Source organism: Salvelinus sp. IW2-2015, linkage group LG37, assembly GCF_002910315.2.
Source record: "Salvelinus sp. IW2-2015 linkage group LG37, ASM291031v2, whole genome shotgun sequence".
Classification (NCBI taxonomy): Eukaryota; Metazoa; Chordata; class Actinopteri; order Salmoniformes; family Salmonidae; genus Salvelinus; species Salvelinus sp. IW2-2015.
Genome location: NC_036876.1, coordinates 4,444,195 through 4,468,493, shown reverse-complemented (window position 1 = coordinate 4,468,493; position 24,299 = coordinate 4,444,195). Strand labels below are relative to the sequence as shown.

Sequence of the window (24,299 nt, the reverse complement as noted above, 5' to 3'; positions counted from 1 at the left end):
GCAAGTTGAGGTTGTTTATTAGCCTAGCTAGGTACATAATATTATGATTATGCTACTATTCGTACCAACTACTTCGAATGGCATGACTTATGATACTAGCTTGCTTGGTATACGTATTTTATTGAACACATATAGATACATTTTTCTTCACTTTATTATCACCATGATCTGTAGAGCAATGTGTCGCAGGCACCCAAAATTCGTTTTACTGCTTCAGGGTTTTGGCATGCTGATTACAGATGGCAGTTGATGATTGACAATAGCACCCCTTTCCCAGAACAGTTAATTTGGCATGCAATTTCATCACAGATAAGAAGCTAGTTGGTTTAATTGATACTGCTCCTTTGTCGACTGCACTCACATGGTCATAAAGTAGCCCTATAAACCTGCCTGTTACTGAAAATCGTAAGGAAGTTGTATAAAACCTGCCAAGGTGAAAGCATAATCAGACGTTCCCTAAACATTGAGCTATAACCGGATCATGACTAGCAGCAGTTCACTGCCACTGGTGGTGCTATGTATGGTGCTGCTGGTTCTGGCTGACGTCATGATCACCCCCTTCCTGTTTGTTTTTGTCCTGGCAGTATCCTCCGATACCCGTTATAGTTGGCGCAACACTTTGTGCGCCAATAGACAACAGTTGTACTGGTTCTAGTAAACAAAGCAAGTCAACCGTTGGAGACAGCCTACTGTATAATGTAGCCTGATCTTTCGAGACGCTACGAGCAAAATAAATTATCCTACAGCCTACCCAACTTTACAGGTAAAATATAGCAAGTTTGGAAGTGAACATTCAGAATGGTTTTGTTTGAACGAATGTCATGATATGTGATTCTCATTCAAATGTTATACAAGCCTAGTATTGTTATTAGTGCTTCAGAAAAACACAAGTGTGGAAGATATTTGCAGATTATATATCTAACATGTTCTTCACCTCTCTGATGACAATAGACTTTAACTTTTATGAAAAAGCAGTCTATCCTAAGCTGTTTCCCTGTGTATACTTGAAAAAGGCTACATTCATATCACAGTGGAATTACTTTAAGTCAGTGAACGTTTTAGAGGAAATGCTGACAGGCTGAGGGTGTGGAATGATGATGCAATTCTGACACAATTCTAAGAACTAAAAATGTTAGAACAAATATCGAAAGCACCTTGAGATTTTGTACTGCTTCATGGAAATACCCTGAACATTCTTCCTATCGATTAGAGCAATATAATTAAGTGTTTTCCATTCCATCACCCTCTATCTGAGCTGTTATTCTCTGTCTAGTAATGAGACTTATTTAGTGCCAGAATAACACAAGGTAATCATTTTGAATATTCCTCTCTGTTTTTCTCTTAGACCAAGTGAACCAGAAAGTGAAAGACAACATCCCTTCAATTGCATCAGCCATCATAAGATCCACCATGGAGGTGTCTCACACCGTGGAAACAGAGGAGCTGATGACATGCCTCCAGATCCAGCTCTACCACCCCCAGCAGGCTTCCAGGGCTCTGTACCGCATGTTGCCTCTGGACACCAGACACAAGCTCCAGGCCGAGGACCCAGTGAAGCTGGGCCGGGATGCCCAGGCCTGCACCTTCGTGCTGGCCGACCCCCGTGTCTCCCGCAAGCAGCTGTCCTTGCATGCCTACCGCACCTCCAACAGCCCGGACATGCTATTTTCTGTGCAGAACCTGAGCCAGAAGGGACGTGTGACTGTCAATGGGTTTGAGTTGGGGTTCCTGGAGAGGGCAGAGCTGCCGGGTAAGGCCTTGATCCGGTTCGGGGAATACGAGATGCTGATACGCCGTGAGAATGGAGAGGCGAAGGGGAGCTTTGAGGTGGAGTTTCGGGTGCTGGCAGTACCCCCTTCCAGAGAGATGGGCATGGTCGTGCCAAATATGGTGCCCGTCATGGACACGGGCTCAGACCTTTCAACCAATGGCATCCCACCACTCATGAGCCAAGGGCCAATGGAGATGGATGAGACAATCATGTACCAATCAGGCAGTGCGTTTCTTTCATAAAATAGTTTTACTACAATAACAGCCATATTGTTTTGATTATATTGTATTGTTTTCTCTTTAACTAGAAGCAGTTTTCTTGACAAATGCTGATGTTAAACATTCTGAAAGCTTAAATCAAAATGTTGACTGTATGTGGCGCCAAGCTATCAGTACCTCAAATGTTTTTATATTCTACCTTATAACCCACTCCTCAAGTATTATTCAGAATGTTACGTTATTTTATAAAATGTGAAACTAAAGCTTGTGAATATGACCCTTTTTCATGATACCCAAATAAGAGCAAGTATCAGAATTCAATGAAGGACGAGGTTAGGGTGGGGGAAGGATATTGTTTTGTCACCGTTTTGTAAATGTTGATTTTAATAAACTGTTTTATTTGATGATCGCGTTAAAGGCTTTGGCAAGTACAAGCAACAAATGTTACCTGTGAGGAACAAAGGCACATTCTGAAAAACTGGCTATACCTGTATATGTTTTAGTCTACCTGCATGTGAGATAAGATATGAGCCCAATTTGCTCACTTTGACCCCATCTGCCTCACCATTGTCACCTGTGATGCCTCAGATGGAGCACTAGGAGCTGTCCTCTCACAGCTGCAGAGTGGCATTGAGAGGCCCGTCGCCTTCACCTCAAGAGCCCTGAGCCCCACTAAACAACGGTACTCTGTGGGTGAACGAGAAGCACTGGCCTGTGTCTGGACGTGCGAAATGTGGCACCTCTACTTATATGGCCGGCTGTTCACGTTTCGAACCAACCACCAGTCCCTCACTACGCTACTGTCGGCATTCAGAACTGGCCACAAGCCACTTCAGGTTTAACAGATGGGCCGACTGCCTCAGACAGTATGACTATCAGCTGAAGTTCACTCCGGGGAGGGATAACGTGGTGGCAGACCTCTCACGCTCCTCCGATCGTCTTGCCAGACGACAACGAAACAGAGCTCGAACAAATACTCTACGCTCCCCTTCAGTCAGCTGTCTCACTGGAGGAGCTGAAGCAAGCATCGTAACAGGATCCCACACTTTAACAGGATCAACCTGTAAGACAGCATGTTTCACTTATCGCCAATATAGTGGAGACCACGGTGCTCTTGGAAACTTTCAACACTAGAAATTGTTTTATACCCTTCCCCAGAAATATCTTGTAGATCTACGGACAATTCCTTGGACACCTTGGTATAGTTTCTGCTCAGATCTTCACTGTCAACTGTGGGACCTTATATAGACAGGTGTTTCTTTGTAAATTATGTCAAACAATTGTAATGGCCACAGGTGGACTCCAATCACATTGTAACGATTACTCAAGGATGAGCAAAGGATGTTTTCTCTCTGTCATTATGGGCCATTGTGTGTAGATGGATGAGAAAAAATATATATTCAATCCATTTTGAATTCAGGCTGTAACACAACAAAATGTGGAATATGTCAAGGTGTGTGACTCCTTCCTGAAGGCACTATATAGTGTACATTTTCTTCATTTTTTGGGCACTTTTCCAGTGTATTGCTCTCTTTTTGAGAGTAAGGGTTCCTTACACTAACACTTGTTTTTCTACAAGAACAAAACTAGAAAATGATTTAATATTTTCTGTTCTATCTGATATATCATCTAGTGGCCCTATCAGGTACTTTAGATTACCTCAGGTGTCTGTCATTATCTCTGGCTCACTGTGTGTACTTATCTGTCCCACTATTGTTTGTGGAGATATGCGCTGATGAAGGTCGACTGACCGAAAGCTAAGCCACAACTAAAGGAATTTGCATCTGACTGGAAGTATGCTGAGACTTTTTCCTGTTTCTTCAGTTTTTCCTTTGGCCTCCAGCACCTTCACTAATACTTTCTGGCTATTATCTAATACATTCTGCTAACATTTTTTATAATCTTTTGAAATACACATATTTTAGATTACTTTTTATTGGGCAAGGGTGGGATCATTGTGGTGGTTTTGAGAAGCACATACTATCCTGTGCCACAGTGCCTTTAGAATGTATAGTATGTGCTTCTCAAGGGCTTTTTCCACATTTTGTTTTTAGTGCCTGAATTTAAAATGGAATAAAATGTAGATGTTGTCACTGGCCTGCACAGTTCCCCATAATGTCAGTTGATTTAGGTTTTTAAAATGTTTACAAATTCATTAAAAATTAAAAGCTGAAATGTCTTGAGTCAATAAGTATTTAACCCCATTGTTATCGCAAGCAAATAAGTTCAGGAGTATAAAATGTGCTTAACAAGTCACAATAAGTTGTATGGACTCCTAATAATAGTGTTTAACATGAATTTTGAATGACTACCTCATCTCTGTACCGCACACATAACATTATCTGTAAGGTCCGTAAGTCGAGCAGTGAATTTCAAACAGAGGTTTTCAAATGTCTCGCAAAGAGCACCTATTGGTAGATGGGCAAAAATTAAAAAAGCAGATAATGAATGTCCCTTTGAGCACGGTGAAGTTATTAATTAAATTTTGGACGGTGTATCAATACACCCAGTCAATACAAAGATACAGGCATCCTTCCTAACTCAGTTGCCAGAAAGGAAGGAAACCTATCAGGGATTTCACCATGAGGCCAATGGTGACTTTAAAACAGTTGATGGAGCAACATTGTAGTTACTCCATAATAATAACCTAATTGACAGAGTGAAAAGGGAGCCTGTACAGAATAAAAAGTATTCTAAAACGTGCATTAGTGAAGTAATACAGCAAAAAATGTGGCAAATCAATTAACTTTATATCCTAAATAGTCGTGTTTGGGGCATATCCAATACAGCACATTACTGAGTACCACTCTCCATATTTGAGCATAGTGGTGGCTGCATCATGTTATGGGTATGCTTGTAATTGTCAAGGACTGGGGAGTTTTTCCAGGATAAAAAGGAACAGAAGCTAAGCACAGGCAAAATCCTAGAAGAAAACCTGGTTTAGTCTGCTTTCAACCAGACACTGGGAGATTAATTAACCTTTCAGCAGGACAGTAACCTAAAACAAGGCCAAATTTACACTGGGGTGGCCGAGTTACAATTGTGACCTACATCTGCTTGAAAATCTATGGCAAGACCTGAAAATGGTTGTCTAGCAATGATCAACATCCAAATTGACAGAGCTTGAAGAATTTTGAAAAGAATAATGGGTAAATGTTGCAAAATCCAGGTGTGGAAAGTTCTTAGAGACTTACCCAGAAAGTTTCACAGCAGTTATCACTGCCAAATGTGATTTTAACATGTATAGATAAGTATTCAACCCTCAGACTAATCAAGATATTAGGGTTTTCGTTTTCAAATGCTAAAATATTTTGTCCAAGTGGAAGAAAATTGTAAGTAGATTGATGAAAAATGTAATTAATTTCAATCCCAATTTGTAACATCAAAAAGAGGAAAAAGGGGTGTGAATAATTTAAGGCACTGTATGCCTAGACTTCTTTGATCTGTATGTACACACCAACTACCCAGCATAGGGCAGTAGGCGTCCACAAAAGGAACAGCCACACCCAAATGACCTCATCACCAGTCATATGATGGCTATATGTGGGTTTATAGAAAGAGTTAATCTACCCCCCCCCAAACAGAATTTATACGTGATCTGTAGTCTTAGGTGCACGGCCAGCTCCAGGCATAATCAGTCACTTAGGGGCCCCAGCAGCTAGGAACTYTCAGGGTCTCAATTTACTTATGAGCGTTAGAATACACAAGGTGTAAATTCAAACAGTTTTGTGCATCAGTCACTCAATTAGCCATGTCTGCTAATAATTAATCTAGCTAGTGATATTCACTTGTAATCATGGCCAAAATACTGATCGGGCACATGCCCAGGGGGCCCCTCGTTGATTGTATTAGTTGCTCTCACTCAGATATCAACATTGCAAAATGTGTAGAACTGCAGAAAACTCCTTAAAACTAACATTTTCTCTACACCCCATGCCAAAATGTGTAGTATAGCAGGAAATGAACTTTGTATGTTTTTAATCTCCACCCCAACCAAATCTCAGTTACAACGCCCAAAAGGCTAGAGCCAGCCTTCCAACATTACATGTACAAAAACCTTGTTTGGAAAGGACACTATCAACCCAGAGTGAACAAACAAGTTCAGTTTGAAATATTTTATTAGGAAATCACACAAAGACATTCGGGGGACTCTTATAAAACCAAGTATTTCAGTAGTACAGCTATACAAACTAATACAACCATTTACAGTATAGGTTACAATACATATGAATGCTTAATGAATTCTACTTTTCTAACTCAAGTGGCCTAGACCTAGTGCATTCACTAGGAACCAAATGGCCAAAACAGAGGGGGACTGCATTAACTTGTCCATTAAGAAATGCTTGTTTTCACAGCAAAATGTTTTGCTTGTGCACACTAAATGAATAAACCCTACAACAATATGTATCTGCTGACCTTAAGACTGTGTCCCTACTTGCTTATGGATGGAATTATCTATAAAATAAATKTTCCCCTGACAATGACACCTAACAACATTTCCACAACCAAGATCATGTTTATATTTAAAGGGGCAATCTGGTATTCAAAACAAAGACCCAGCCAATTGTTTGGTTAAGAGCTGAGGCTGGAGAACTGTAGATGACTAACCACTCTGAAATTCATAGACTGAGCTTTTGATAGATGGACTGACCATCTATGAGCTCAAAATGATAGTTTTGACAATGTTTTAAAGCTATAGTTTGTTCACAATTAGATTACTTAAACAATGGAGTAACAGATTTATATTTGGAGCTCTGATGAACTTGTGTTTTTAGGTGGGACAGTTAAAGGTCATCAGGCATTTAACTTATATTCTTCGAGATTCAATGGTTAAGCCTATATCTAAATATCCCAAAATATTGCAGAATCCAAGACTGCCCCTTTAAAAGACGTTTGGCTGCATTTATACAGGCAGCACAATCGCATTTTTTTTTTACACTATCATTCAGCTTTGAAAAAGATCTAAAAAAAAAGAAAACGTAAAATGACCAATTAGTGAGGGGGGGGGGGGTAATTGGGCTGCCTGTCTAAACGCAGCCATATAGATTGTTAGTATGGAAAGGTTTAGCATTTATATTATGWGTCCATGCCAAGCAGAGACGTCTTGTCATTTTCCTGACTCCTGTGTACCTAAATTAATCACATCTTTAAACCCAAGTTTCATACAACTGATCCCAACTCCCATCTTACCTGGTTAGGTTCCTGCAGGCGGCGCCAAGAACATCTCTCCAGAGACGCTTCCAGAGTGAGTGTATTATGGTGAGAACTGGGGATATGGCAAAAAAGCCCAATCAAACCCATGACACTGAAATAAATTGATGAGCAGTGACGGGGCAGATCGGTATAGTTCAATTGTGATTGAGCGCTTGAAGTCGAGGGGACACAGATAACGTTATTTGACATTTTATCATTATCAAGCATTTATCCCCCCTCAAAATGGTTAAAGTATATTGAGAAGCAACTGATCATTCGCCATTGAATCATAAGATTAAGAATCTGCGATTTGATTTAACAAGAGTTCCCCAAAAAATTATCGAAATTCCTGTACAATTCAGTTTTATTAAAATCATGTCCTGATTACAAATAAGAACGTTATCCACCTTAGTGTAACTCGCCACCATAAACAAATTAACCAACTAATCCATCGAAGTGGTTTATTATGCTGTTGTACATTGTCGCAGAGCGCTACCTTTTCATAATCCATAACTTTGCATCATTTCAGACGATAGATTTAAATTTAAACCAGCATGGTTGTTCAAAGGAAACACGTGTTGATATTCAAATCACGATTATTAACATCCTTTTCGTAATAACGTGTTGCAGCTTTCAATCATTAAATTTCAGAAATTAGATTTTAGAGCAAAAAGTTTGTATCATGACACCTTACAGTATATCAAGAGGACAAAAATAATGTTAACGTAAAATAAAAACGCACAACTAAATGGCTTCTGGGAGCCTGAGACTAAAAACATAGCTAAAGCACAATACTAAAACAATGCAAAAAAAAAAAAGAGTAAACAATACAATAAAAGGGTTTTAAATGACGAGAGGGCATGCATTACAATTCCTCCTGAGAACGAAACGCGCTCAGCCACAGACGAGGGGGGTAAATTGCTGTGTGCATCAGGAGACGACGACGCAGATCTTGTTGAAATATTTAAACCTGGAAAGAGAGCAAACCACACACACACACACGTCAACCGCCCGTTACACCCGCAGCGAACACGTGTTTCACTTATAAACAATCTACATTCATCGTTCTATTCTCATCAGCAACTTCAATCTACATGGTCAAATTAATGCTCTACATGAGTTCCTCACTTTTACCAATACATGATTTATGTTTAGCTCAATCATTGCTTATATACCAACGAGATGATTAAGAATTACGATTTTTCGCAGAGCTCTCTTACACATGCTTTTTCTCCCAGTTCAAGCATTTCAGTTAATCTGGAGGTTTAGCGAAGAGCGACTGTCAGACCATTCCTCTCAGAACTGAGGCATGAAGCCCCTCTAAAGAGCGCATCAAGTGACCTTGGACCCTCCATATAGAGGATAGGTACTACTTCACCTCCCATTTCCCATTAGAATGTTTGTAGCGCAGGCCTATTCTCACCTTGAGTCAAACGCCGGTGTACGCTGCTTAGTAATAGCGAGCCGCTGGCGGCGGTGGCAACCTGTCGGCGTAGGGGTCTCTGGTACGTGGTAGGTTGTACATCGCGGGCCGAGAGATGGGAGAGAGTCGGGAACGCTCATAGGAGTAACCGTTACCGGCGGGGGGCATGGGGGGAGGAGGGGCCCTCCGAATGGGACTGCGGTCCCTGGCGTAGTACGCAGAGGGGGGAGGAGGGAGGGGGCGACGCTCATATGAATCGAGGCCAGAGGTCATGAAGCGCTCCCTGACCATGGAAGAGGGGGGCGGGGGAGGAGGGGGTAAGGAGCCTACACGCCTCTCATCATAGGACATTATGCCGTAAGGTGCAGGACGAGCCCTGTATTTCTCATAGTAATCCACCACGGCATAGCTCTGCCTCTCGCGCTCATAAGCACGCTCTGGGTAAGGGGCTCGTCGAGGGGGGGGGGGTGGTGGAGGGGGGGCAGGGTACCCGTGATGAGGGGGTGGCTGTCGACCTCTTAGATAACTAGGGGGTGGAGGATCATGCCTCTCCCCGGGGTAGCCACGGGGGGGCCAGTAACCTCCCCTCTCAGGTGGGGGTGGTGGATAGTCTTCTTCCTCCTCGTACCTGGGACGGCTCTTGGATATCTGAACATGGATACGTTTCCCTATTAGGGAAAGAAATGCCAAAGAACATGATTAGGTGGAAGACCAGTAGTAGCCACATTTCTAAATGTGTTACCTTCTCAAAGAGCATAAGCTAAAAAAAAATAATCTTACCCTGGAATTCAACGTTGTCTAATCCCTTGATGGCATCCATAGCCTCATCGGAGTTGTCCATGTGCACAAACGCAAAGTTTTTGACAATAGCACATTCAGAGACTGTGCCATACTCCTCGAACAGAGTGCGGAGCTCATCATCGTTGCCTTTCTCCACGTTTGTCACGTGGAGTTTGACGGCTCCCTGGTTCTTCCCGCGACTAGCCTCGACATTTATCGCCGTGCCATGCAGCTTGTAGAGGTGCAGGCTGCGGATGGCTTTGGTGGCAGACTTACGGTCATCCATGTGGACGAAAGCAAAATTCTTGACGATGGCGCATTCTGTGACGGCACCGTACTGGGAGAACAACACCTGAATTTCATCTTTGTCTGCCTCCCGAGGGAGGTTCCCAATGAAGATCTTGACCATCCTTGAAGCAGTGTTGTAGAAAGCCTGATGTGAGGGGGGAAAGCTCAATGAGACTATGCGAACTAGCGAAATTGTCATGTAAACTAAGTACAGTGGTACACTTGTTATCGGCATCAAGCATGGGGGCTAGTAATCTAGTAGAATGTTAGCTACTTAGTTACCACTTTCGACAGAAACCGATCGTTTTAAAACCTCGATACGTTTATTATTTCAGCAACATGATCATGTCCAAATTTTATAGAAGCAAAAATGAAAATGTATAGAAAACGGCGTCGAATATTGTACATCTCGTTGTCTAGCTACATTACCTAGCTAATTTAGCTAGCTTGCCACCGCAAAACGCGCGTACCCGTTCGAGAAACGGTACTCCAAAATATTTTATTGCATAACAGAATATTCCTCAATACGGGTAGACAGAGTTCATACCTCGCGTCAACTTCAAATATTCTAGCAGTAGCTATTTATTTTCTATTGACCAAGAAAGATTGAATGGAACGCTTACCTCAAATCAGTTAGCTGCTTCACGGTCGTGAAAAAAATGGCTACACCGGCGTGCTAAAGAAGCGCGCCTACTGAGATGCGTCAACACAGCTGATTGGTTAGACAACCGTTCATTGATTAGCCTGGAAATGGACCAATGGAACAACTTCTACGTTTATTTGAGTAATTCAGACCACCAATGACACTTCAAGTTGTTACAATGTAGCCAACACACGAGTAGGCAAGCGATAGGGACCACCTACCTGTCTGTAACATGAATTAGTTAGCTACAATGTAACAAACTAAATAGCTTGTAGGGTTGTTTATTATCCTAGCTAGGTACATATGATTATACTACTCGAACCAACTAATTCAAATGGTATTACTTATATTAGCTTGCCTGTTATCCGTATTTTATTTAACACAAACACGTAAAAAAAAACAATAATAACTTTCTCACCATTATCTGTCGGGCTATGTGTTGCATGCAACCGACAGTTTCACTGCTTCTGATTTTTTTTGGCATGCTGATTAGATGGCAGTCGATTGAAGTAAACTCTCCTTTCCCAAAACAGATTATTTGACACACTTTTTAAAATCACAGAATTATTTGGTTTAATTGATACTGCGTCTTTAAAGACTGTACTCACACGGTCATAAAATAGACATATGAGCCCGCCTGTTACTGAAAAGCGCAAGGAAGTTGCAGGGAGCCTTCAAAAGGTAAACGCATAAAACAAACGTTCCCTAAGCATCTACTGCTATTTGGAAATTACATAATTTCCCATCACAGGATCAAGGCAAGCAGCAGTCACTGCCACTGGGGGTACCATTTCGGGTGCTGCTGACGTAACGATCGTCCTCTTACCGTTGTTTTGCTGTCCAGTTTCCTCCAACACTCGTTATAGTTGGCACACAACTTGGCGTGTCAGTAGACAATTCGCTGTACCCGTTCAAGTAGACAAAGCAGGTCAATTTTACTGGAGCCTGACCTTTTGAGACGCTGCGTGCAAAACAATTATTCTTACCACCGAGATAAAGACCATTTCAAGTTGGATATTAGCGCTTTCAAACCTCAAACCACTTGAGCCACAGACACCAAGTAAGTGTCATGTTGGAAAACTTGCGCACAACATTGCACAGGTCTTATTTTCACAATTGACAAATTTTCTTTCCAAAGCTAATAAACGTGGAAATGTGAGCAGCATTTTGTATTCCTAGTTGAATTAGTTAGGGAGCGTAAACAAAAGGACACTTTTTTACATTCAAATTTCGATTGCTACTTGGTCATGTGACCTACTGACTTCAAACAAGGTTCCCGAATGTCCACTGACTACCCTTATTGCACACCCTTTAGTTTGTCCATTTATCTCACATGATTTTACTAACTTTTAAATTTCAGAATGTCCATGGACTGGCGGAGATGAGCACCGAGAGGTATCCAGTGCGGTAATGTGAACGAAGCTGGCGGGAGCCCTGGGGAGAGTTCTCTTTTCTTTGTGAAGGGCAGGGCACCCTGGAATGGGTTCGCCCRGAGAGAAGGGCCCTGGAAATCATAGCGGTTTCGGCATCGTCCGGTGAGGCCCTTAAATCCGGGGGGAGAGTGTGTAAATCGCATGCCGGGCCGTACCCATATCCGCAGCAGGTCTCCCAAGATGAACAGCCTCTGGCACATAACAATGTAGAGGTATGGGAAGTTGGCAAAAAAGATCTGTAACTTCGGGATAAGGATTGGCTTTAATGGCAGGGTCGGTTGGGCCGGGGAATTTGTCTGGGGAGGGCGGCCTACATCTGATGTGGGTAGTACCATCCACGCCCATTGATTTGCTGCGGAACCATAAAACGGACAGAAGAAGCATAGGTTCCCACTGGGCACCGATCACTGAATGTCAACTTGATGAAATTCAAAAAGGAGTGTACCCACCTGTCGCGGTCGCACTCAAATCACCCATGGGGTGACTGACCCCCTCATGTCAAAGTGAGGAATATCAATGAAGCGCTGGTAAAGGTGGTTCCTATGCCTCTGTCCCGGAGGGCTGACTGGGAAAGCAAATTATTGAAAGGGGATGATTATTTTCTGTTGCTTCTTCCGACACCCGGTCAATGGTGCCGAAAGATACTGCGAGGGGTATTTGGTTCTCAAGCCTATAAGTATTGCACTGGCTCTTGATGTCGATTGGGTGTAAAAACCCAGTTAAAGTCCGCTTAATTAAGGTTAGTAGCGGCGACTGTTGTCCAGTTTGTAAGACAAAAGCCTCTGATGATACCACCGGGCGTGACTCGAATGGATGTTAATTTGATGATATGACTGTAGCATGCTACCCTTCGCGGTCGCACTCAAACCACCTTCGGGGTGGCTGTGATCCCCTCATGTCAAAGTGAGAAAATTCGATGAAGCAGGGGTAAACGGCAGGACATATTTAAGAGTCGAGGTAGCCAAATGCCTCGTCATCTAATTAGTGACGCGCATGAATGGATGAACGAGATTCCCACAGTCCCTACCTACTATCTAGCGAAACCACAGCCAAGGGAACGGGCTTGACAAAATCAGCAGGGAAAGACCCTGTTGAGCTTAACTCTAGTCTGGCACTGAAGAGACATGAGGTGTAGAATAAGTGGGAGGCCTCGGCCACCGGGATAGCCTCTTCTGGCAGGTGAGTGCCTCCCAAGGCGGGGGGCACTCAGACTCCGAGCAGGGGCGGCCAGACTCAGGGGCTGGGGGCAGAACTCAGGCTGTGGAGGTTGGGTTGGATACTTAGTCTCTGAGCAGATAAAAGCGGGCGGGTCACCAGGTGCACAGAGCTTGTTTCAGGTGCACAAGGACACCTCCAAGGCGGGGGGCACTCCGAGTCCAAGCAGGGGAGGCCGGACTCGGTGGCGGCACTCAGGCCGGAGGTTGGAGTGGGGACTTGGTCTGTGAGCAGAAAAAAAGCGGGCGGGTTACCAAGTGCACAGAGCCTGTTTCAAATGAGATGTCTACAGTCCAGCTGTCAGGAACCACATGCAACTGGTAACCCTTTACAGGCTCTGTGCACGTGGTTCCTGACAGCGGGACTGGAGACATCTTAGTAATTCCAGGGAGTAAGCTACACTCTAAGGCCAAGTGAGAGGGGTGTTGACCGGGGAGGGAAAGTGGGTGTGGAGGCCTGGAGGTCTGTAGTTCCAGGGAGTAAGCTATATACTCTCAGGCCCAGGGAGAGGGCAGGCAGGGAGTGTAGGCCTAGAGGCCAGGAGTCAGAGGTCACCAGGTCAATGGGTGCCTGCCTGGAGGTCAGGAAGGCCCAGGAAAAAGGCCCAAGTTAATGTGTGAGTGACCAAAGATCTATTGAAATTAGAATGTTTATAAAATTAATGTAAAATCGTGTGAGATGAAAATGGACAAACTACAGAGTGTGCAATATATAAGGGTAGTCAGTGGACATTCTGAACCTTGTTTGAGGTCAGTAGGTCACATTACAAAGGAGAAATTGAAATTAGGAACATTGCATAAAAAAAAAAAAATGAATTTAAAAACGTGTGAGATGAAAATTCGACTAACTAAAGGATGTGCAATGTGTAGGGCTACTGAGTGTACATTCTCAACCCTGTTTGAAGTCAGTAGGTCACATGACCAAGGAGCTATTGAAATTCTATTTCTATAATTTAAAATAGTGTGAGATGTAAATCGACAAAACAACAGTGTGCACAATGTGCGTCCCTGCCATCGGGTTAGCGAGAACCAGTTTTGAACGTTTTATTAGTAATGGTTAGAGCTATTGAAATTTGAAAAATTTGACTTGTCACCATGTTGACGGTCCCCAACTGCTGTTGGTGGACGTAAGGAAAACTACAGGTGAATATCCGTCAAATATCCAACCTGAATCTGTCTTTACCTCGGTCAGCTTACCCAACTTTACAGGTAAGATAGATATAGAAACTTTGGAAGTGAACATTCAGAATGGTTTAGTTATCAGTAAAATCTTAAATTAAGCTAGTCTTGTTAGTGCTTACGACATTTGCAGATTATGATATGTAACATGAACACCTCTATGAAAAAGGCTACATTCAAAGCACAGTGGAATGACTTTCAACCAATGGACGTCTGAAGAAATGCTGACCGAGGCGGAGTGTGTGGAATGATGCAATTCTGACATGTCTCATAAAATAACAAAAAATGTTAAAGCAAATTTCAAAAGCACCTTAATTTGGTACTGCTTTAAGGAAATACCCTGAACATTGTCCCTATGAAATAATTGTTTTTCATTCCATCACTGACATCCTATCTGCGCTGTTCTTGTCTAGTATTATTTTATTTAGTGCCAGAATAACAAAAAGTAATCAATTGAATATTCCTCTGTTTTTCTCTTAGACCAAGTGAACCAGAAAGTGGAAGACAACATCCCTTCAATTGCATCAGCCATCATAAGATCCACCATGGAGGTGTCTCACACTGTGGAAACAGAGGAGCTGATGACATGCCTCCAGATCCAGCTCTACCACCCCCAGCAGGCTTCCAGGGCTCGTTACCGCATGTTGCCCCTGGACACAAGCACCAGGCTGAGGACCCAGTGAGGCAATCGTGCATTGAGTTTGTCATAAAATAGTTTTACTACAATAACAGCCATATTGTTTTGATTATATTGTATTGTTTTCTCTTTAACTAGAAGCAGTTTTCTTGACAAATGCTGATGTTAAACATTCTGAAAGCTTAAATAAAAATGTTGACTATGTGGTGCCAAGCTATCAGTACCTCAAATGTTTTTATATTCTACCCTATAACCCACTCCTCAAGTATTATTCAGACTGTTACGTTATTTTATAAAATATGAAACTAAAGCTTGTGAATATGACCCTTTTTCATGATACCCAAATAAGAGCAAGTATCAGAATTCAATGAAGGACGAGGTTAGGGTGGGGGAAGGATATTGTTTTGTCACCGTTTTGTAAATGTTGATTTTAATAATTAAACTGTTTTATTTGATGATCGCGTTAAAGGCTTTGGCAAGTACAAGCAACAAATTTTACCTGTGAGGAACAAAGGCACATTCTGAAAAACTGTCTATACCTGTATATGTTTTAGTCTATACCTGTATATGTTTTAGTCTACCTGCATGTGAGATATGACCCCTAATTTCTCTATCTTGGAGCTGAAGTTAGCCAGTCAAACAATGTAAAATTAAATTGCTCATATCTTCTCACAATCATATTTATTCATTGTGTGCCTAGCTGAATCACAATAGGCCATAGTAACTTCAAATGAAAGGACTTGTAGTTGAAGACATTGGCGAGGTCCCCTATCCCTAGGTGACTATCAACTCCTCTTCCACTCTTGCCTGGCAAATTTAACCAGAAATAGAACTATTAAGGCATAGAAGGAGAAGAGAGACAGGGCAACGAGCTCTGAAGCCAGTATGGCCCAGCACGACTTGGGCCTGGACCTGGACCTGAATGCGTTTGTGCTCATCTACCTGCAGGAAGTAACCCCCTCTCAGCCGCCCCTCCTGGAAACAGCGGTAGACTCCAGAGTCGGACAGAGAGGCCTGGTGGATGAGGTAGCCGTTTCTCCCATATGAGATATCCAGAGAGTGGGAGCTGTTCTTCTGGAGAGGGACCAGCTGGGTTAGAGGCAGTGCATCTCGTTCCCAGTATACAGGGCTGTGGGCAGGGAGGTCAATAGAAAGAATATAAAAGATATTAAAACCAATACTGCAATGTAGTAACATTGTTAGACTGGTAGTTGGATCTGAAATATCCAGTTATACTTTGATAACATACATGAATCATCCATAAATGTGTCGACTGATTGGTGTGTAGTAGGTCGCTTATTGTGAGCTTAAAGAGCCCCTGAAGTGGAAACGGGCATCAGCTCACCTGTACACAGAAACAGAGGGACACAGCAGCACCAGTATCCAAGGAGGCTGTGATGTCAACAGGCTTCAGGAGTGACTGATGGAGGATCCGTGGAGTGGGAATATCATCATAGTCATGCAGACAGGAGGTCGGACAGTCCTGGCGACATGTTTCTATGATGACCTCTTGGCCCAGGACAATGGAGAAACCTTGTAATTTCTCTAGACGTCTCTGAACCACCCCAGACTGAAGGGCCGCACCCGGGATCCCCTCTTCTGTGCTCACATTGAGGACGTGTACATAGCAAAACCTAAGTAGAACAAAGGAAGTTKGGAAACAGCACTTCTAGTGGCTGTAATGACACCACACCTCTCACTGTTACAGATAGAGAAATGTAAGGAAACTTAAACCTGTCTGCTGCTCTTGCATCGGAGGCAATTCTCTACTCCCACAGGTCAAACTTTCACTTTGTCATGCATTAATGGCAATGGGACAGTGTGAAAATGTTCCTTAAATAGAAGTAAGGATTTGTCTCCAATGTAACTACACTCACCCAATCCTCTCTCCAAGTTCCCCACAGCAATTTCAACCCTGCCACACACCCCATACTGTGAACACCTTCCCCAGCCTCACTTAAGTTCTCCCTGGGCAATTGCCCATGGTGGGATGCGTGGGATATCTGCACTTCACTAAACATCCTGCACCTCAAACTGAGCCAGGGTCACATCCCCCACCTGGCAGGTATGGAGTCCAGAGTCATGAACCCAGGTGTCAGTGAAGACAAGGTTATGCTCTCCACCTCTGAGGCGTGACTGGAGGTCATTATCAGTCGAAAACTGCCAGACGGTCGCTGGCCTGATGTGGTCAGGGGTTAAGGGTTGCGCATGGGCAGAAAGAGAGGCAGGAGGTTCACTGGGAGAATGCTGAGTTTAGATGCGAGGTAAGTCCGGTGTCTCAAAGGCGGAGGCAGGAGCCTGAGGGCGAGTCTGGCTGGCCACCATAAGGGATGATTGAAAAACCTGTACACACCCCCTGGTTCTATCCTGACCAGAGCTCCGTATTGGATATTGGAGTATAGTCACAGAGCCCTCCATAGATTGATGTTCCTTCTTTGCCTGTTTGGAGCGCTCTGCAGACTCAAGCCAAACCTTTGCCTGTTGGTTTCGGAGTGCTCCAAGTCCACAGCAGGTAACACTAGGGGAGATCCACTCTTTCACAGTTGGTGGTGTCAGCAGACTGGTGGTGGCTCTACTGGTCTGGATCACTATTGGAGATGAGCTGTAGCCTGTGTCCTAGATTCCCTGGAAGGTCCACTTGATCAAAGGGTGTAGGGAAGAACCAGGGCAGACCAGAGTGGCAGGGTTAAGGCTGAGTAGGGCCACAGTACAAGTCTTCCCAGTGCCACACTCAACCAATGTGGCTTCAGAAGGAGAAACACTATGCCACACCCCAGACAGGAGCATGACCAATAAGCTCACAACAGCACAATCCATGGTCCCGTAGGGCTATCTTCAAGTATTTCTATGTCTGATATGTACAGAGTTGAAGTCGGAAGTTTACATACACCTTAGCCAAATACATTTAAACTCAGTTTCACAATTCCTGACATTTAATCCTAGTTAAAATTCCCTGTTTTAGGTCAGTTAGGATCACCATTTCATTTTAAGAATGTGAAATGTTTGAATAATAGTTGAGAGAATTATATATTTCAGCTTTTATTTCTTTCATCACATTCCCAGTGGGTCAGAAGTTTACATACACTCAATTAGTATTTGGTAGCTTGCCTTTAAATTGGTTAGTATTTAAACTTMCCTTTAAATTGGCCTAGAGGGGAAGAGATGGGAGAAATAGGATGGAGACAAGTTTAATTATAAAGGGTCTACTAAGCAGGGGAAAATGTGTCCATACAATTAAAAATAAATTCTACATTTAGTATAAACGACAAGACACTTAATCTAATATTTCATTATCGACACCTATATAATTTCACAATTCCACTTAAAATAATTTCACAATACCTTTGAGCAGAATTCCACTTCAGTACCAACCTCTTGTGCAAGGAAAGAACACAAGGCCTAGAGGACGGGAGAAACAAGACTGGGATCAGTTGGATTGAAAAGGATACAAAAATAAGATACTAAGCATGGGCAAAGTATGTCAAATGGGATTTAAAGTAGGGGAGGAGGATTGGCAGAATGTTCTTAAAACATGTAATCCACTGTTACATTTGATAAATGATACTTCTGTATAAATGATCAATTAATGTAACATTACCTCCACATATCCTCATTGGACAGTATAAGACACCCAGGCTTACTTACCTCAGAACAGCAGTCTCCTACAGTACAGTATGTCCACAACACCTATCCACAGATCATGGTTCTAACAACCTACAAAAAGCAGGTGCTAAGAACACCAGGGCTAATATTGTCATAAATGCAAGAGCAAAAGCCAAAACCAAAACATTAAATATATTTAAGAGAGTGACGGTGAAGACCATGGTAGCATCTAGTGGTTGAGAGATGGGACGCGTCATTGAGCAATTAAGKGCTTTCAGAGATCACAAGAGACTACATTTTGAACTTTGCGATGGCAAATGTATAAAGTAGGTAATTTCCCCCACTACTTTGAAAATAACTAAACACTAAAACGTATTTTCAGTAGAATGGACTGAAATGGCAGATTAATTTAGTGCTGATGCATATTGGCTTCCCCTGACTACAAAGAGTATTGTCATGAAGGGTCTACAATAACGAGGAAAGATGGGGAAAGTTCAAAGTGCGATATAGTTCAAATCAGTTTATTTAAATGCTCTGAAATCAAAATGTCATCTGTAAAGAAAAGAAAATGATACATAAACGCAGCTTTGGGGTATCTTGGTATAAAAATCGGCATATCATTTAGCAAAAAATGTCCAACAAATCAAATCTACATTGGTAGTTAAGTTAAATCACTATGCCGACAGTTGCGTCGCAAAACGTCTTGAATACCGGTAAGTACCACCCACAGCCAAGACCAAACCAATTAAATAAATTGTGGTTTATTTCTCAAACTGTAGCTAGATACAGCTTTAAGTATCTGAAAGACATCGACAAACTTCGCAACATTCAGGTTTACCAAAATTACATAAATTGCTTTAACTATTATTCAAATATTCCATTCATAAATGTCACAGTTTAGGTTTTCATCCATTAACATTACACTATGAAGGAAAGAATTAGGCCTATACAGAGCCCTTAGCTGTAGGGCATCAAATAAAATAGACTTAACACCTAAGAAATGCAAAAAAATAAATAATAGTAACTGCCTTCCTCCTATGCCCCAAACAGTTAATGAATGTCAAACAAAATCAAGCAAAAAAAAAAAAAAAGTTAAATTCAAGCAAGAGGACGAAACCGAAGACATAAAGCGTTTTTTTTTTTTTTTAAAGTATGGAGTGACCGCAAGCAATAGTGTCTTCCAGTAAATCGCAGGTGAACGCAACGCAATCCGCCACAGGCGAAGGGGGGTATAGCGCCACATGCATCAGGAGACAACGACGATCTTGGCGGATAATTTAAACCTGGAAAGAGAGCAAACCACACAAGTCAAAGCGCATTGTACTCATGGATGAACGCGCTCAGGTTCAGAAAAATGTCCTGCATTCTTTATAAAGGCATATTACGATTTGACATTGTTCAATTCCCTGTCTCTGATATCTCACCTTCAGTCAAATACCAGTGTGCGTTCAGTAAGAGTAGCGTGCAGGAGGCAGTGGAGGGACCCTGTCAGCGTAGGGGTCCCTGGTACGTGATAGGTTGTACATTGCAGGCCTGGACAGAGGAGAGAGCCGGAAGCGCTCATAAGAGTAGCCGTTACCCATGCGGGGCATGGAGGGAGGAGAGGGTCTCCTGATGGGACTGCGGTCACGGGCGTAGGAGGAGGACAGAGGTGGGGAGAGGTGACGCTCATACCGGTCGAGAGAGGCCGCAAGGCGCGCCCTAACCATGGCAGAAGGGGGTGGTGGTGGGGGTATGGAGCCAACGCGTCTCTCATCTCCAGAGAAGCCACCGTAAGGGGCAGGGCGAGCTCTGTACTTCTCATAGTAATCCACCACCGCGTAGCTTTCCCTCTCGCACTCATAAGCACGCTCTGGTGGGTATGGGGCTCGTCTAGGGGAAGGGGGTGAAGGGAGGCCAGGGTACCCCCCTGACATGCGACCTCTGTAATGAGGGGGTACCGGCTGCCCCCTGTCTGCAGGGTAGCCATGAGGTGCTGGCCAGTATGCACCACTATTTGGTGGGGGGCCGTAATCCTCTTCCTCCCGTCTGGGACGTCTTTTTGATATCTGAACGTGAAGATGTCTGCCTAAAGAGGAAAACAATGATTACCAGTCAGACAGTGACACACAAAACTATAGTCCATATTTAACATTGGGACTTCCCAACAGTTTAATAGTGAATATTAAATGAGGGTCTTTGTTTCTAACCTTGATATTCAGAGTTGTCTAATCCCTCTATGGCATCCATGGCCTCATCGGAGTTGGACATGTGGACAAAAGCAAAGTTTTTGACAACAGCACATTCTGTAACTATGCCATACTCCTCAAACAAGGTGCGGATTGCATCTTCATCGCCTTTTCTCCACGTTAGTCACGTGAAGTTTCACCGGACCCTGGTTCTTTCCCCTGCTTGGCTCCACATTGATTGGCCTGCCGTGAAGCTTTAAGAGGTGCAGGCTGCGGATGGCTTTGGTGGCAGACTTACGGTCATCCATGTGGACGAAGGCATAGTTTTTGAACTTCGCACATTCTGTCACTGCGCCATGTTCAGTAAACAGAGCCTCGATCTCATCCTTCTCGACCTCGTTAGGGAGGTTTCCAATAAAGATCTTCACCATATTTGTGTCAACGCAGAGCCTGTGAGAGGAGAGGCATGTCAATATACCAGTTAGCTGCAAATTAAGTCATGATGGTGAGAGTGGGCAAAAGTGAAAGGAAATGATTAACGTTAGACGTTACCTAAAGTTAGCAAGCTAACGTAGTTTWAAAAAAAACGTTTATTAACACAAATACAAAAAAACTAATATACAAACAAGAGTACATAAACCTAACATGTGTATTACATATCAAGATTAATTTTCAATTTGTTAAATACTTTTATGGTGCGTATTTCTTTTACATTTACTGATCATTTCAAAATAATATTTCAATTCTATCTTAAATAATGTGAAGAGGGTTTTGTTCTCTGCCCACTTAATTTTATGGACAAAGAATCTTCCATAAAAGATAAACAAATTAACAATGAAAGTTAAATCAGGGTCCATATCATTTGGTTAAAAATAAAACATAATATCAGAGTCTTTCAAATMAACATTAAAAGTTGTTTATTTTAAAATAAAATCTTCTAACTCACACCAAAATCTTCTGACATAAGAGCAGTCTCAAAATAAATGGTCAAGAGTCTCTGGGTCACAATCACAAAATACACATATGTTATCAATAGCTATTTTAAATCTGTGTATAATAAATGTCTTTACAGGGCAGATTCTATGAATGAGTTTGTATGATACTTCTTTCACCTTATTAGATATACAATATTTACCAGATAACAATGAAACTTTGTTCCAGTCCACTTGTCCTAGGGCTGCATTCCAGTTCACTTGTCCTAGGGCTGCATTCCAGTTCACTTGTCCTAGGGCTGCATTCCAGTTCACTTGTCCTAGGGCTGCCATTCAGTTCACTTGTCCTAGGCTGCATTCCAGTTCACTTGTCCTAGGGCTGCATTCCAGTTCACTTGTTCTAGGGCTGCATTCCAGTACACTTGTCCTAGGGCTGCATTCCAGTTCACTTGTCCTAGGGCTGCATTCCAGTTCACTTGTCCTAGGGCTGCATTCCAGGTCACTTGTCCCTAGGGCTGCATTCCAGTTCACTTGTCCTAGGGCTGGCATTCCAGTTCACTTGTCCTAGGGCTGCATTCCAGTTCACTTGTCCTAGGGCTGCATTCCAGTTCACTTGTCCTAGGGCTGCATTCCAGTTCACTTAGCAGAGGGAATAGTAACATATTGACAGTTTCCTTATATACATGTTATTACATTTTTTGTATAAAATGTAAATTCCTTTTAATTGTATTGAGGCTACAAAATCATCAACAGTTGCACTTGGAGTATTGTTATATTCTCCTAAAAGAAGAATAGCACCTTTAGGGACAGCTCTAACAACAATTTCATACTCCTCGGGAGTGAATGTAARATTGTGTGTTCTAATAAATTCTGGATAATCATATAGTTGTCCATCATTATTCAATAATTGTTTAACCCAAATAATGTTGTTGTCGTCAAACCAGTTCTGGTAAACCAAAGACTTGTTTTTGTATTTTATGTCTTTATTATTCCAGATTGTATACCTATGAGGGGAAAGTTGTGTTTGTACATGAGGTTCCAAGTTAGAAGTACTTGTTTATGAAAGTTTGCAAGCTTAATAGGGATTTTACCCATATCAAAGTTGCATTTGAGTAAGAATTGTAGACAACCAATTTATTGGAATATTAAATTAGGGATGATATTCCAGATGCAATCCTTATTTCTTAAATAGTTTTGTATCCATTTAATCTGAAATATTATATTAGAGGTCTTAAAATCCAGAGCATTCAACCCTCCCTCACCTTGGGTGCTACATATTACCGCTTTTCTTAAATAATGAGGTTTATTCCTCCATATGAAGTTAAATAATTTAGTATCAACCATTTTAGTTACTGACAGAGGAACATCCAAGGCAAGGGAGGTATAAACTAATCTGGACAGACCATCAGATTTTGATTAAAGTACACGTCCAGATAAAGAAATATCTCTTAATAACCAGAAGTTAAATCTCTCTCCAATTCTCTCTACAAAAGGAGAGAAATTTAAGTTGGCCCTTTCTTTCTGATCTTTGATAACTGTAATACCAAGATATGTGATCACATCTTCTACAGGGATATTACATACTGAGTTTAAGTCACATCTTTTCAACGCAAATAATTCACATTTCCTAATATTCAGAGATGATACATGTGTGAAGGCATTAATACACTCAATAGCTTTGACTTCTTATGATCTTTCAAAAAAATGGTGTCGTCAGCCAATTGTGAACATTTTCTCTTTGTCTTGTATCTGAATACCCCTAAAACTATCCTTATTTATATGAAGTGCCATAACTTGTGACCAATAAAATAAGAAATTGGGCATCCTTGTTAAATTCTACATCTAATGTCGAATCTTTGTGAAGTTCCATGGGATAATTTAACAGAGCTGTTAATATTATTGTAGTGTCTTAATTACACTTTGAAAATATTGACCAAAACCAAAAAAATTCAAAGAGTCTCAAAAAGAAAATAATGTTAAACTGTATCAAAAGCCTTGTAAAAGTCAACAAATAAAATAAAGCCATCTTCCATAATGTGCTCATTGTAGTCTATCAAGACCAATACTAGTCGAATATTATTACATATATGTCTGCCCTTCATAAAACCAGACTGGGTATGGTCAATTATTTGGTCAAGACCTTTGAGTCTTTCTGCAAAGATGGATGCAAGTAGCTTTCCATCATTGTTCATTAATGTGATTGGTCTTCATTTTTCTAAACATCATAGATCTTTGTTTGGTTTGGGTATTACAGAAATTAGGCCTTGTGTCATAGAAACAGGCAGGACCCCTAAATCAATTGCCTCCTAAAAACATTAAATATAAATTCAATAATATCCTCCTGAAAATATTTATAGATTTCACTGATAATGCCATCATTCCCTGGAGAAATTATATATATTTTTTTACCTTCTGATACATTTTTTTTTTCAATCATAGAATTAATTTCATTAAGACTTTGGGAAGACTTCATCTATTAATTTTGCAGTCTTTGACAGAGTCTAGAAAGGCAGATATGTCACTAGTAGGACAGGTTACCATAGAATTCTGAAATCTCTTTGGGGTTTTCATTTTCTTAGCCATCTATATTGAGCTTATAAATAGATGTAAATTCAGAATTTTTTCTTTCTAAATTGTAAAAGTATTTTTTTCACCTTCCTCCAACCATCTCCTTCTTGATCTTACAAATGCCCCCTTTTCACTCTTCATACATTCGGTCCATTTCTAGTTGTAAAGAGAATAACTGACCCTTTCCTTCTTCATCAAGGTCCTCCATAGAGATAGGATAAATTATTTCCTTAACAAGTTTATCTTCCC

At 41.8% G+C, this 24,299-nt stretch overlaps 3 protein-coding genes and 1 pseudogene across 3 annotated transcripts; 1 reads left to right on the top strand and 3 right to left on the bottom strand.

The window, feature by feature from the left end:
- Positions 1–616: 616 nt before the first annotated feature.
- LOC111960071 (TRAF-interacting protein with FHA domain-containing protein A-like) lies at positions 617–2,393 on the top strand. The gene is made up of 2 exons (XM_023981976.2): positions 617–763; positions 1,346–2,393. The coding sequence occupies exon 2, from the start codon at positions 1,411–1,413 to the stop codon at positions 2,011–2,013; it is 603 nt and encodes a 200-aa protein (XP_023837744.1). The 5' UTR covers positions 617–763; positions 1,346–1,410; the 3' UTR covers positions 2,014–2,393.
- Positions 2,394–6,089: 3,696 nt separating this feature from the next.
- On the bottom strand, positions 6,090–10,534 carry LOC111960069 (RNA-binding protein 4.1). Its single transcript, XM_023981975.2, has 4 exons — positions 10,297–10,534; positions 9,386–9,818; positions 8,606–9,273; positions 6,090–8,152 (listed from the first exon to the last, which is right to left on the bottom strand). Exons 2-3 carry the CDS (start codon positions 9,792–9,794, stop codon positions 8,633–8,635), a joined length of 1,050 nt encoding a protein of 349 aa, XP_023837743.1. The 5' UTR covers positions 9,795–9,818; positions 10,297–10,534; the 3' UTR covers positions 6,090–8,152; positions 8,606–8,632.
- Positions 10,535–12,925: 2,391 nt separating this feature from the next.
- LOC139022585 (uncharacterized) lies at positions 12,926–18,603 on the bottom strand. The gene is made up of 5 exons (XM_070437783.1): positions 18,592–18,603; positions 18,122–18,240; positions 16,125–16,413; positions 15,722–15,908; positions 12,926–13,188 (listed from the first exon to the last, which is right to left on the bottom strand). The coding sequence occupies exons 1-5, from the start codon at positions 18,601–18,603 to the stop codon at positions 12,983–12,985; spliced, it is 813 nt and encodes a 270-aa protein (XP_070293884.1). The 3' UTR covers positions 12,926–12,982.
- Positions 18,604–18,887: 284 nt separating this feature from the next.
- On the bottom strand, positions 18,888–21,980 carry LOC111960070 (RNA-binding protein 4B-like; annotated as a pseudogene).
- Positions 21,981–24,299: the final 2,319 nt, after the last annotated feature.

Excerpts from the sequence above, each read along its gene's own strand:
- LOC111960071 (XM_023981976.2), top strand. The coding sequence starts at position 1,411 with ATGGAGGTGTCTCACACCGTGGAAACAGAGGAGCTGATGACATGCCTC.
- LOC139022585 (XM_070437783.1), bottom strand. Across the intron at positions 16,414-18,121 it reads AAGTGGAATTCTGCTCAAAG|GTTTTGCTATGTACACGTCC; the intron begins GTATTGTGAAAT and ends TGTTCTACTTAG. Across the intron at positions 13,189-15,721 it reads GAGGGGGTTACTTCCTGCAG|ACCAAGTCCCCACTCCAACC; the intron begins GTAGATGAGCAC and ends TTCTGCTCACAG.
- LOC111960069 (XM_023981975.2), bottom strand. The coding sequence starts at position 9,794 with ATGGTCAAGATCTTCATTGGGAACCTCCCTCGGGAGGCAGACAAAGAT. Across the intron at positions 9,274-9,385 it reads AGACAACGTTGAATTCCAGG|GGAAACGTATCCATGTTCAG; the intron begins GTAAGATTATTT and ends TTTCCCTAATAG.